The sequence below is a fragment of the Mustela nivalis genome (genome assembly GCF_964662115.1).
Source record: "Mustela nivalis genome assembly, chromosome: 11".
Classification (NCBI taxonomy): domain Eukaryota; kingdom Metazoa; phylum Chordata; class Mammalia; order Carnivora; family Mustelidae; genus Mustela; species Mustela nivalis.
The window spans coordinates 68,212,640-68,225,798 of record NC_139030.1 but is presented as its reverse complement, the minus strand read 5'-3'; the positions used below and the strand labels follow the sequence as shown (position 1 = coordinate 68,225,798).

The window sequence follows — 13,159 nt, the reverse complement described above, 5'->3', positions numbered from 1 at the left end:
GGCCCCAAACCTCACGCAGCTGGAGAAAAGGTGCCCTTTCCCAACCAGGCCCCCCAAGAGATGGAGGGGGTACTCCTGGAAAGGTAGGGTAGCACCTCCCCTCCTCCCTCCCTGTCCTCACTGGACCTACTCTGGGTCCCCCAGCCTGTCCGCTCAAGTGCGTGTTCTCTCCGACCCGAGGCCATCGCTCCTGGAGGTGGGCACACCTCAGGCTACCACATGGACGGGAGCTTGCAAAGGCGGCTCAAGGTGCACTTGTCAAGTGATACTCCATCTACTCAGAATTGTAGAGTCAGCAGGTCACCGAGCTTCTATTAATGGAGCTTGAGAGAGAAGGGAGAGGGTGTGGGGGCGGCACAGACTGTGTGTGTGCAGGACACATGTCCAGCCCTTAGGAACACCAGTATCTCAGGGTGGGATGAGAAAAGGCAGAGGCAGGGATGGGGAGGGCCCTTCCTCGGTCCCACAGGACACGGCACACAGGCGCCTCCGCGCTGCCTGGGGTCCCCTTCCTCTCTGAGCAGACCCTCAACAGGCAGCTGCAGAGCCAGGCGCCCCCCTGCTCGCCAAGGCCCGTGGTTCAACAGTCACAGTTACCCACTGCACGCCTGAGACAGAGGAGAGCCTCCCTTGTTGGTCCTCACCTCTCTGTACCCCGGGACCACAAAGCCGGCCTCTCCAGACCAACCCCTGGGAAGCCCACACCCAGCGCCTGGGCTTGTGTCAGAGGACAACCTAGGGGAGACCTGGTGCTGCAGCCAACATGCCGCCACTAGAAACCTCTAAAACAAGAGGCCGAGCGCCACAGCTGGCTCTCTCCTAAGCGTGGGACCATGCCACGCTAGCTCTGAGGTAGAAAGGAGGCGACTTCATACCTGGCGCCTGGGGGGGGGTGGACGGGCACGAGGGAAGAGTGGACAGTCTCCATCACTGCTCCACAGGCCTCCCTTCTCCCCGTGCCCACGTTTCTCAGGCCACACCAGGCCACCGTGCCAGCCACGGTAGACCTATATGGAGACGTGCGGCCTTGCCTTCAGGCTTTGCTCACCAGACTTGGGGTCTCCAGTGCCACGTGGTGGAGACACTCGGTGCTTTCAGACCCCAGCGTGTGCAAAGCCAAGACTGCCTGAGAACCCAGGTCACCCTTTTGCCTCTCTGGTCCCCTCAGGCTCCACCGCAGCTCTCCTTCGGGTCTGGGCGCTCCCAGTATGCAAACTGGGTCTTCTTCCCCACCCTGTGGTCTGGGCTAAGTGGATTTTTCGGCAGCTGGAAGAAGGTGGACTGCATTTGACAAGGAGGGACTGAACGGCAGGCAGAGGGAGGAAAGGAGGTGGGAAAGGAAGAGGGCAAACATTTTGGCTTTTATAAAGTCAAGGAAATTTATTTCCTGAGGTCATGACACAGGAAGTAGACTCAGCCACAGCTGTGGAGCTCTCAGAGTGGAGGCCAGAGCCTTACTGACATGCTGGATGAGCCAGGAGGCTTGTAGGGAAATGTCCAATTACCTCTGTTAGTGTGCACAACAGCGGAACGCCGTCCCAGAGCAAAAGGTGTCAGGAAGCAGATCCTGAGCGCACACAGGGGGCTGGCGCGCCCAGCTTCACTGCGAGACCTCGGGGAGGGGGAAGCGTCAACAATTTATGGAGGGTCCAGCTGCTGAGTCAGATTGAAACAAACCATGTGTGGTGGGGTTTGGGTCAGCAGGCTGGAGGTTTCTGCTTTCTGATCATTATCGTTTGGGGCCCCATGGGAGGGTCTTGGGGGCCACCTGAGCCCCAAAGCTGGGAAACTCTTCGGAGCTGCTCATGTCAGGGGCCTGTAGGGGAAAGAGTGCACAGCTTCAGTAAGGGGATCCCGCCTGAGCAGCCTAGCTTGCCAGTGCTCCCACTCCCAGGGCACAGAGCAAAGAAGAGCATCTAACCTTCTCGCTGCTATTTGCAGTCCAGGGGGCGTCCCGGACCACAAAGCCCTTCGATGGCGCTTTGGACTCCTCATGGGCTGGCGGCTTCATGTACAGCTGCAGGGCCTCGCTGTCGACCACGTCAGCCAACTGTGGGCACAGGTGTATGTGGGGGGTGGTCAGTCTGCAGCAGGCATGCACAACGACCATGCTTGCTTAGTCTCCAGTAATCAAGACTCGCTCAGGGGAGACCCTGTCTCTGACATGCCCCGGGAGCAAATGCACACAGCCTTGCTGTCACCCCACGCCAGTCAGAGGCAAGGTGTCCTGGGTACAGGCCTCCTGCCCAGACACAACTCACGTATTCCTCCTCTAGGTTGAGGATGTGATCGATGGCTTCTTCCACGTTCTCTGGGAGCCCCGTCACGGTGACGCAGTTGGGGTCTGGGGCCCCACTCTGTGGGAAGCGAATGTCCACCTGGAAGGAGCATATATAGCAGCTGAGGCAGCTGGGAACCCTCCGCCTAGGATCTCTGGACCAGAGGCTCATGGTTCTGCGTGGCTGGGAACGGTGGACTTCTAGTGAACTTTCCCCAAGTTAACCTTGTTTTCAAGAGGGTCCTGTACATTAGAACTAAGCACGACATGACAGACACAGAAGCCGCTTGTGCCCTGTGGGGCTGCCCTTCCTGTAGTCAGGGTAAGACACTGCCCAACACTACCAAGGGCACCTGGCTGTGCCCCCTGTGCCACCTCACCAACTTAGGGACAGGCACGTGAGTGTCAGACTTTCAAACCCTAAGTGCGGTCAGCAGCTGAGGCAGGAAGCCTTGAGGCCCTCAACTAGGCCATGGGAAGCATGTATTCCATTGCACCCACCACGCATCCAGGACTTGATGATGCCCCTTAACGACTGGGCTAGGGACTCACCTTGAATTCATCCATGATTTTGCGGATGGCTTTTCCACGGGCGCCAATGATACGGGCGTGAACACGGTGGTCCAACGGGACATCCTCAGAAACCATTTGTTCAAGTTCACCCACAATTTTCAATATGGCGTCCCGGGCAGCTTCCGTATTCTTTTCATACCCTGTGATAGTAATTTGGTCCTGGGGCTGAGAAAGAACAACCAGTCAGAAGATGGGAAACCCTAGAAATTCCAGGCGGGGAGTCCTAACACAGCAGGTGCAGTTCTGGAGGTGACAAGAGGCAGCTCTGGCTGAACGAGGCAGGCCTCACCTTCAGGGTAAACACTGACCCACTCAGAACAGAAAAAAGCTAGAAAAGAATGTCAGGTGCTGATTTAAAACAACAGGTCAACAATGCCTACTAGCTCCTGCCCACTCCCCTCCCACCCCCGCCCCACCAAGAAGACACATATGGGAAAAGAAAGGGCACCTGCACACAAAGAGAGCTGCAGGTGGGGGCACAGTGTCGGTGACCCCGGGCCCTGCATCTGGAGGCATCTAGCTGGAGACAAACCGACCTGGAAATAAGGTTCCAAACACGGTGGCCAGTACTCCATAGCCACAGCTCACCCCGGCCCAGCCTTCAGGCCTCCCACATGCACACAGACAAGCGAGGGCACCCTTGTAGAGCGCGGGCAGCGCAGACACACGACTCAAGGCGTTACGAACACCTGAGCATAGAATCACCTCATCCCGTGAGCCACATTCTTTAAGGCGACAGACCACACTACATGTACAAAAGAGCAACAGAACACAAAGGACCAGAGAACACTTTGGGAAACAAAGCAGAAGAGCAGGAACTTCAAGATCTACCCAAAAGAGGCCACAAGGACCCCAAGAAACAGCAGAGCAGCAGCCAGTCCCCCTCCCCCACTGCCACGGTGCCCAGAGTCCACTAGCCGCCAACAAGCGCCTCCCCAGACAGACAAAGACCAGAACCCTTCGCCAACAGAAGCATGAGCCTCCCAGGAAAAAGCTGCCTATGAAGAAAACGCGGCCACTGATCCCCTTCAGCTTGTGGAATATTAGCCACTGTGGTCTGAACACCAAATAATACCTGTGATATTTACACAGCAAAGTTGAAGAAGATAAACACAGGGAAGATGAGGGATAATTTCTTCTTTTTTCTTTTTTAAGATTTTATTTATTGATTTGTCAGAGAGCACAAGCAGAGGAAACAGCAGGCAAATGGTGAAGCAGGCTTCCCACTGAGCAAGGAGCCTGATGGCGGACTCGATCATGAGCCTGATCACCACCTGAGCCGAACACAGACACCAAACTGACTGAGCCACCCAGACGTCCCAAGGTGAGGAGTTTAAAAGAGCTGAATTCTCAGAATTAAAAACATTACAAACTACAGGCGCCTGGGTGGCTCAGGTCATGATCTCAGAGTCCTGGGATGGAGATCCACGTCCAGCTCCCTGCTCAGTGGGAGTCTGCTTCTCCATCTGCCTGCTTTTTGGCTCTCATTCACACTCTCTCTCCCTCTCAAGTACATAAATAAAATCTTAGAAAAAAAAATTAAAACACTGAAAATTAAAGTTAAAGGGATATCTGGCTGGCTCAGTTGAAGAGCAGGTGACTCTTGACCTCGGGGTCATGTATTCAACCCCACACTGGGCATATGGCTCACTTAAACAACACTACCACCACCACAAAGAATAAAAAAGAACAGCAGTGTAAACATGTTTGTTAGAAATGCAGAGGCAGATCAAAGGATGCATCTGGGGGAAGGGAGGACCTGGCAGGAGGCAGACAAGAGATGGGGCACGGGCTAAGGCCCTACAGGTCTGCCTGCCTTTCTGAACTCAGGCTGCAGCTCAGAGACTTGGGCCAGGGAGAGAAGGAAGGTACAGATGGATGGCCTGCCACAGTGCTTGGATGCACGATTGAAAGGTCAGAGTCTATCTACATAGGCATGCTGGGATTTGCTGGCTGGAAGATTCTAGCAGACCATTTCTGGATGCTCTGCTGCATGCCACTGGAAGAGAGACAGAGACTAGGTTCCCACTGTTTGCGAAGCTGTGCTGGAAGGGACCCCTGTTCGAGCCAAGAAGAACACAGGCAGGGGAGTGATGGGTGCGGGGAGGGTGCTCCTTGAAGGACTGCACCTGTGGGGATGATTGTATGGGAGGGACCCAGCTGATGACCAGGTGTGCAGGGGAGAAGGTCCACGCGGCGATGCAGGCAGGCACAGACCGAGATAGTGCCCAAAGCCCAAGCCAAAATCCGATCCTCAGAGACCTGTCACTCTGCACTCTGCCCTATCCCCACCCACCTGGGCACATCCTAAGCTCGCCTGCTCACTGCTCCCAGGTCAGAATGAGGTTACAGAAGTCTACCCGCCCCAAAATGCTTCGGCAACAGAGTCTGACCCAAGCAGTCATTCTTACCTGGCTTCCATCGTCCTTATCAGGAAACTGAATGTTCACATCATGTTCCAAGCGGATTTGGGTAATCACTGCCCCTTTTCTCCCAATAATTTTGGGATGGTATTTGGGGTCCACAGTGACACTCAGCTTAAAGCTCCTTAAAGCCTACAGATGAGACAAGAGTGTAGGAGTTCAAGGTCGACCATCACCATCATGGGCAACCATGTGCTACTGCCACCCCGACTTTCTGTCCTGAACCCCAAACGTATCCCCTGTGACAAAAACAAGACATGGCTTTCCTATTAGCCTCAGTGTCACCCTGCCCCACCAGCTCAAGGACCTGCCCGTAAGCAAGCTCACAGATTCAGAAAGGACTCCTTGAGCATCAACAAGGCTGGCACGGCAAGTGGCGAGCTCTGAGCTCAACTTTTTAATTGGTTTAACAGGGATCTGATAAGTAAGTATAAAAATGTTCTGGGTCAGGTTGGAGGGTGTTTTCCAAGGCTAGGGTATAAAAGCAGGCCAGAAGGAAAAGAGAGCCAGCCAGCCTGGGACATCCATGGCCAGGGGTGTGACCGTTGGAAGCACACTCAGGTTTTAGAGGTCTGTGTGCCCTGACCCAACCTGATCCAGGAAGTCCTCAAAGCCCACAACCCAAGGAATCTGCACCAAGGCTTCAGGAGGGGACAACACCCAGCCTCCCTGTGCACCACTCAAGAAACCCTTCCAACGGCAGCTCTACAGAGGGGAGGTGGGTCTTGAACCCTCCCCAAAGCAGGGAAACCCTGCAGTGAGAAGGTCCACATGGGCCCGCAGACACCCACCATGGACCACACCACTCATGTTTGGGGATCTTTCGCAACAACGGCTCCCAGGCCTCACTAACCGTACCTGTCCTATGTGCCTAGAGGCACCACAAATGGCACATTTACTTTGGAAAAAAAAAAAAAAAAAAAAAAAAAAAGACTAGCAGGAATCTAACTCTGCTGCTGTAACAGGGAAGAGAAAAGTGCTATGCCCGCCAACACTACCCCTGAAGAAAGGCCCCGGACACAAACTGGCTGCCAAGTGGCCAGGGTGCTAGTGACCCTCCAAAATGATGATAAAGGCTGAGTACTGCAGCTCTGGTGGATGCCCTTGTGGCCCAGTGGAAACCCACCCGGTCCTCCTGCTCAGCCTGCAGCTCCCTCACACGCTCCAGCAAGCCAGCCTTGGCCCGGTCCAAATTCGCGGCGAGGCCAGTAATGGCAATGACGTCAGACTGCAGCTCCGGTGCCGGCACATGGATGTTCACCTGCACAGACACAGGAGGGTACCCAATGCAGATGGGGTCCCGGACCAAGACAGGGGTGGCCCGCCGCTGCAGTAAGAGCAGGAAGAAGGCGCACTGCCAAGGGGCTGGACTGCCAGAGACACTCGGGAGGAAAAGACTGCAAATCGGGGTACCTCAAATTCGTCCATCATCTTTCGGATCCCACTCCCCTTCTGCCCAATGATGTACCGGTGCAGGTCAAAGGGCACCTCCACTTCGATGGTGACAGGAACCAGCGCCTGCAGGAAACATGGATGGGGCAGGACTGAGAGCCAGCAGGGAGCAGAGCGACCACGTGAGAACTACAGGGAGCTTCCTGGAACCTTCTATGCTGTTCTGCCTAAACTGAGACCAATATCCAGGCTTTTAACTCAAAAGAAGAAGACACAAAAAGAGAACATGGAATCCAGGGATGCCTAGGTGGTGGTCAGTTAAGCATCTGACTCTGGATTTTGGCTCAGATCATTATCTCAGGGTCCTGGCATCGAGCCCCCATCAGGCTCCATGCTTGGGGGCTTTGCTTGGGAGTCTCCCTCTCCCCCTGCCCTGCCCTCTGCTTGCTTGGGCGAGCGTTCTCTTGCTCTCAAAACAAAAACAGTAACGACAAACACCCAAAAACAAAATTACAGAATCCACTTTTTAAAAATTAGTGCCAAGAGAGCACACTTTCAGATCCTCACCCCGAGCTTATGCTATTAAATGTGACAAGCTGCTTACAGAAACAAAAACAGAACTAACCGAGTCCAGGAAAAACAGAGCCACTTGAAGCTTACAGAGGGGGACTGGTGAGGCTCAGACACAGATGCATTTCCCCTGCTGTCAACTGAACCTGCTAGCTCCGTGCCCATTGACAGCCCCCAGGCTCTGGGCTCTGGGCCCCAGACTGGTGTAGCGGGCACCACTGGTAGCGGGACCTGAGGGGATTGGGGCAGGCACAGCTGGGGCTCGGGCTAGGCACCGCGACCATGAGCGCAGCCAGCATCAGGCCGCACCCACCTCGAGGGCTTCCTTGGCTGCCTCACACTTTTCTTTCCGGCCGGAGATGATGATGATGTCACACCGCCTGGGGGAGCCAGGGTCAGCCTCCTTGATGTCTCTCCCATCTCCAGCATCATCGCCGTTCTCTTGGACTGGCGGCTCTACGCTGTGAACTGGGGAGATGGCAGGAGCAGCTCACAGTACCGACTCAGCATCCTCCACGCAAACACGTGGGAAGCTCCTGACACATGCTGACCCACACGTGCCACGCTTCCCAGGAGGCTGTGAGCTCACCTCCTTGCCTCGGTTGGAGCTGGTGACCTCAGAAACTGGTGGGTGGGAGGTATGGAGAAGGCACCCACTGTGTCTGAAGGGCCGACACTAGAAACCAAGCCCCAGGGCTAGGACACGGCCGTGGGTAGGGGTCTGCACCACAGGCTGGGAGGAAGGTGGGCACCTGCACCAGCTTCTTATGCCAGGAAGTAAGCGAGCAAGAAGGAAGGGATGGGACCCGTGACAAAGAAACCAGATGGTGGCGACAGGCAGCTGTGCACCTAAACACTAAAGAATCGCAGTCCTGTACTGTGTGTGTGTGTGGGGGGGGGGGGATTGGACTCCACAGACACTTTCCAAAGTTGGAAAGTTTGAACACTAACTAAATTCGATAGCACTGCTACACACTGTCAGATCATGTGATTCTGATGATGGATGTCCCCCATCTGTCCCCCAGTTATCACAAATGATGTTTAAAAGAAGTTCTGACGGGGCGCCTGCGTGGCTCAGTGGGTTAAAGCCTCTGCCTTCAGCTCAGGTGATGATCTCAGGGTCCTGAGATCGAGCCCCGCATTGGGCTCTCTGCTCAGCAGGGAGCCTGCTTCCCTTCCTCTCTCTCTCTCTCTGCCTGCCTCTCTGCCTACTTGTGATCTCTGTCTGCCAAATAAATAAATATTTTTTTAAAAAGTTCTGATTCTCAGGAAGGTGCCCCAAAGAGAACATTTGAAAAGTACACTCAAACGACTTAGAAAAAATGACTGTATGCATAAAAGGGGGAGCAAGAGAAAACAAAATGAATTTGGATACTGAGTATAGAAAATCCATCTTTATCCTGCGCAGTTTTCCTCCACATGTACTCAAAATAGGCCATCCTCTAAGGGAAAGAGAGGTGCTTCAGTGGCCGTGACCAGCTCTGTAGAGGACAGAGCACACAGAGGGGAACCAGGAAGCTGCATGGTCACTAACTGGACCAGACACATCCACTGAGACCGGTCAACAAAGACGACACGCTTGGTCACAACCCGAGTGGGAGACAGGTCTTGGGAGAGTCAGCTCTGAGACCCCTCGTTGTGCAGGTCACCTTGTGACTACCTACCACCCCACATGGAACCAAGCAACAAGGATGACTCTGAGCTGAGGGGCTGCGGCAGAAGGACAGCCAGGGGCTGCCTGTCATTCAAGGGACAAAACCTGCCAAGTAGGGGTGCTGGGGAAGAGGCAGCTGCAGTGGACAAAGCAGCCCCATCACACATGTCATCTGGGACCTGTGTGAAGCCCCAGAACCAAACTCAGCAGGGTGGGGGTGGGGGGGCTTTCCTGCTTCAGAGGCCGCAGCCGTTTTGCCCTCCTCTGCCTTGTCACCTGCTGCAAGCCTCGGGATGTTGGGAGGGCCCCTGTCACCCTGCACCCATCTCCTAGAGAAGCCTTGGAATCCCCAGATGAGGCCCATTCACGCGCCCCCTGCTTCCCCACTCAGCATGGAGCTCACCGCTGGGACCCACCTGGGTTCTCCTCTCTGTCTGGGAACTTAATCTGAACATTATAGTCCCGGGTAATCTGCTGGATTCTGGAACCTTTGGGGCCCATGACAGATCGATGGAACTTCTGGGGTATGGCACATTCTATGGTCACCTGGGCTTCCTGGGGGTGGAGGGTGCGGGGCACAGCAAGAAAGGAAAAAATAAAGACAGACATTAACTGGTTAGGGTCAGTGCACATCCTCACCAGCCTCCACTCAGTCCAGCACAGACACCTCAACTGCTCCATATACAACAGGGTGGAGAGAGGAGGACCGGGGGCCAGGACCAAACGGGACACCTCTTTCTGACATATTTCCCAGACACAAGAAAGTACTAATGACCCGTATGTACAAAATGGCATGAGGCTTGCTGCCGCCCAGAGCCAGGAGCACCACGGTCCTGTGTCTGACCCAGAGTCCCTGGCCTCCTGCAACATCACGCACTGTCCCTGAAGGGTGGCTACATGAGCCAGTGACAGCGAATGCTGTGGCTGTGACTCCATGAGGCATGGGGACTGCTGGTTGGGGAAATACTTTCCAGGCCGCAGCAGGAGAGCACCAGCAGGGACATGTTTCTGCGTGGATCTGCTCTGACAGGCCCTCCCCTTCCATCTCTTTTCTTCCCTTTGGAGATGAGAGGCTGGCTCCTTGTACAGACTGTACTTCATCCCATGTTTTAAAAAAGCTGTTGTTAGGAGAGGTAATTTCACCGACTGTCAGGATGAAGGCCAGAGGCTGAGAGCCCCGGCCTCACCAGAGGAGCCCACTTCAGGGCTCAGGGAGCCCCTAGCCACTCGCCTTGGTCCTGGTTGTTGGGGCTAAGAGCCCCATCGCCCTCCCAGGCACCTACCAGGTCCTCGATGATCTCCTGAATGCGCTTCTTGGCTGCCTCCACACAGTCCTTGGCACCCTTGAGGGTGACCTTATCGCTCTGTGTGCCCGAGCGTGGGAAGCTGACCATCACCCCACCATACTCTTCAGCAATCTCCCGCAAAACCTGGCCTCTTCGGATGACAAAATGGCGGTGGTGCTTGGGGTCCACCAGCATGCAGTCTTCCACCACATTATCCTGCACCACGGAGGGAGGGCAAAAGTAAATGACCCTGCCAACCACGCCTGACAGGACAACCAAAGTGCAGCTCCCACTGGACCTTACCAGGTTCTGGATGAGGGCCTCCAGCTCCCTCTGGGCCTCCCTGACAGCATCCTCCTTCCCTATGATGGTGATCAGGTCCTGGTCCTTGTCCTCGGCCGTTGGGAATATGATGCGGGCTCCCGTGTTGTCACGTACCTTGCGGATTTTGCCACCCCCTTTGCCAATAAGGAACTTGTGGTATTCTGGCTTTGCGCGGATGTCGACGGTAAAACTCTTGGTTTGCTGTGGAAACCAACCCCAGATACACTGGCCTGATGCTACCTGCATGGTGCCCCGAGCAGGTGAGTAAGAGGGCCTTGAGAACAAAGGCCTGTGGCTATTAAGCCTCACCAAAACCAAGGGATGGATACCCAGACAGGAGTACTGACGGCCCCTCAGCCATCCAGACACTGAGATGGCTTGGAGCATGTGCATTCCTAGCCCCAGTCCTGCCATTTACCAGCAGTGACCCAAGCCTGTAAGCCACTCTCCACCTAGAGGGGACTAGGCAAGTACGGCCTCGGGGTGCTAGGGGACAAGGGGCGCACTTGCACAGCAGGTAAGCCCACGGGACCGCCAGCCCCACTCCCAGGCACGGCACTCTTATTCCTCCTGAAAGTCCAAAAGAGTGCTCCCCGTCTAGGCCCTCCTCTGCTTGGGCTACAGGGGAGCCCACACACCAACAGCAAGGCCCAGTCTCAGTCTTAGAGCCACCTAAGTCGACCAAGGCCCTCACATGACACCAAGAAGCCAGGCTCGAGGAGCATCTGGGTGGCTCAGTGGGTTAAGCCTCTGCCTTCGGCTCAGGTCATGATCCCAGGGTCCTGGGATCAAGCCCCATATTGGGTTTTCTGCTCAGCGGGGAGCCTGCTTCCTCCTCTCTCTCTGCCTGCCTCTCTGCCTACTTGTGATTTCTGTCTGTCAAATAAATAAATAAAATCTTCAAATAAATAAATAAAATCTTTAAAATCTTAAAAAAAAAGAAGCCAGGCGCCAGTGAAGGCCCCAACATGATGACCTTGCTGAGGACACCAGCCCCTCTGGCAGATTCACCAGGAGCGACTCAGACACACACAATGCTGTTTCCTCGCCTTCCCTGTATTCTGGAACCTGGCACATAAGCATAAAGAAACACAGAAGAAAAGAAGGTCTGCCAACATGCTAAATAGTAATATGCAAACAAACTTCGTTATCTTTTAAATGCTGGTTTCTCCAACACCTCCAAGAAAATCTTCTAGTCTTCTGACCCAGACACTGGCAAATAGCAGCGTTACTAAAAAGTCAATGAGCAACGAGGTAGGTGAGCCCAACCCAGCAAAATGATAAAGGGTAGTACACCTAAACCAAGTAGGGCTCATCCCAGAAAAGCAAGGTTGGTTAAACTTCAAAGAACAAAAAACCCCACAAAGACCCTAAAAAAATCTAATACGTATGCTTAAAAAAAAGAGAAACCTCACTCTCGTGTCAACAGATACAGAGAAAGCCTCCTACAAAGTCCCACTCCCAATTCCCGTAGCAGCTCTCAGCAAACTTTTAACAGAAGGGAACTTCCTCAACCTGACAGTACCTTCGGGAGACCCCTAGGTCACTTCCCACTCACTGGTGAGGGACTGAGCACTCCCCACAAAGTTTGCCCATGAAACATGGCCATCCCCTCTCACCACTGCTCCTCGACACCGTACTGCAGGCTCAAGCGACACAGGAAGACCACACCTATAGTCATACGGATCCAGTAGGGAGGAATTCCACTGTTCACAGATGATGTGTGTTACACAGAAATCTCACAAGAATCCATAAAAAAGTGTTACTGGAACTGGTAACTGAACTTTAAGCCAAATGCATAAAACAAAACCAATATAAAACTATCAGATATATTTCTATATGCTACAGTAACTGGACATTAAGATGAATTAAAAAGTACCATTACAACAATGCTAAAAAGCAAAATAGTGAGATTTAAATTGAATAATATATAAATGAGATCCACATGCTAAAAACTCCAAAGCACCAATGAAAAATCAAAGACTTAAAACTTAAGAACGCAGCCTGAAAAACTCCAAACTCCTGAGCTGTCAGTTCTTCCCAATTTGATCCTTAGATTCAACATAATCCCATCCAAATCCAAGCAGGACCTCCCCCTAGAAACTGTTAAGTGGATTCCAAATGCACAGAGAAAGGCAAAGATGCACGATGGCCAGAGCAGTGTGACAAAGTGCAAAGCTGGAGGGCTCTGCCAGCCACCCTCCTTCCGGAGGCGCAGGAGCACAACACGGTCCAGAAACATACCCAACATGGGCTCCACAAAGGGGCAGAGGTGACTCAACACAGAATTTTAGGGGTGATGCCAAAACATTTTCATTGCAGTGGGGGTCACCTGACTGCTTATGCTCATCAAAACTCAAGTATATGCTAAGAAAGGCATGTGTTATTGTCTATAAATCATACTTTTAAAAAAACCCAGGGGCCCCTGGGTAGCTCAGTCTGGTTAAGCGTCTGCCTTCAGCAGGTCATGATCTCAGAGTTAAGGAATCGAGCCCCGAATCGGGCTCTCTGCTCCGTGGGAATGCCTGCTTCTCCTGCTTCCTCTGCTGCTCCCCTTGCTTGTGCTCGCTCAATCTTAAATAAAATCTTAAAAAAAAAAAAAAACAAAAAACAAAACCCCAAACCAAAAATCCACTAAGGCAAACAGCAAATTCTCCAT

At 53.5% G+C, this 13,159-nt stretch overlaps 1 protein-coding gene across 19 annotated transcripts in view; it reads right to left on the bottom strand.

Moving 5' to 3' along the window:
* Window positions 1-1,353: 1,353 nt before the first annotated feature.
* The window catches only part of HDLBP (high density lipoprotein binding protein), a 72,231-nt gene continuing 60,425 nt past the window's right edge, over window positions 1,354-13,159 (bottom strand). For all 19 annotated transcript variants that reach the window (XM_082689683.1, XM_082689670.1, XM_082689685.1 and 16 more), the window contains 11 exons: window positions 10,480-10,701; window positions 10,174-10,392; window positions 9,307-9,445; window positions 7,550-7,704; window positions 6,688-6,792; window positions 6,401-6,535; window positions 5,263-5,406; window positions 2,831-3,016; window positions 2,262-2,378; window positions 1,922-2,050; window positions 1,354-1,816 (listed from right to left, as the gene is read on the bottom strand). In XM_082689683.1, coding sequence (XP_082545809.1) covers window positions 1,730-1,816; window positions 1,922-2,050; window positions 2,262-2,378; window positions 2,831-3,016; window positions 5,263-5,406; window positions 6,401-6,535; window positions 6,688-6,792; window positions 7,550-7,704; window positions 9,307-9,445; window positions 10,174-10,392; window positions 10,480-10,701 — 1,638 coding nt within the window. In that variant the 3' untranslated portion in view covers window positions 1,354-1,729. The remainder of the gene's footprint in view (window positions 1,817-1,921; window positions 2,051-2,261; window positions 2,379-2,830; window positions 3,017-5,262; window positions 5,407-6,400; window positions 6,536-6,687; window positions 6,793-7,549; window positions 7,705-9,306; window positions 9,446-10,173; window positions 10,393-10,479; window positions 10,702-13,159) is intronic.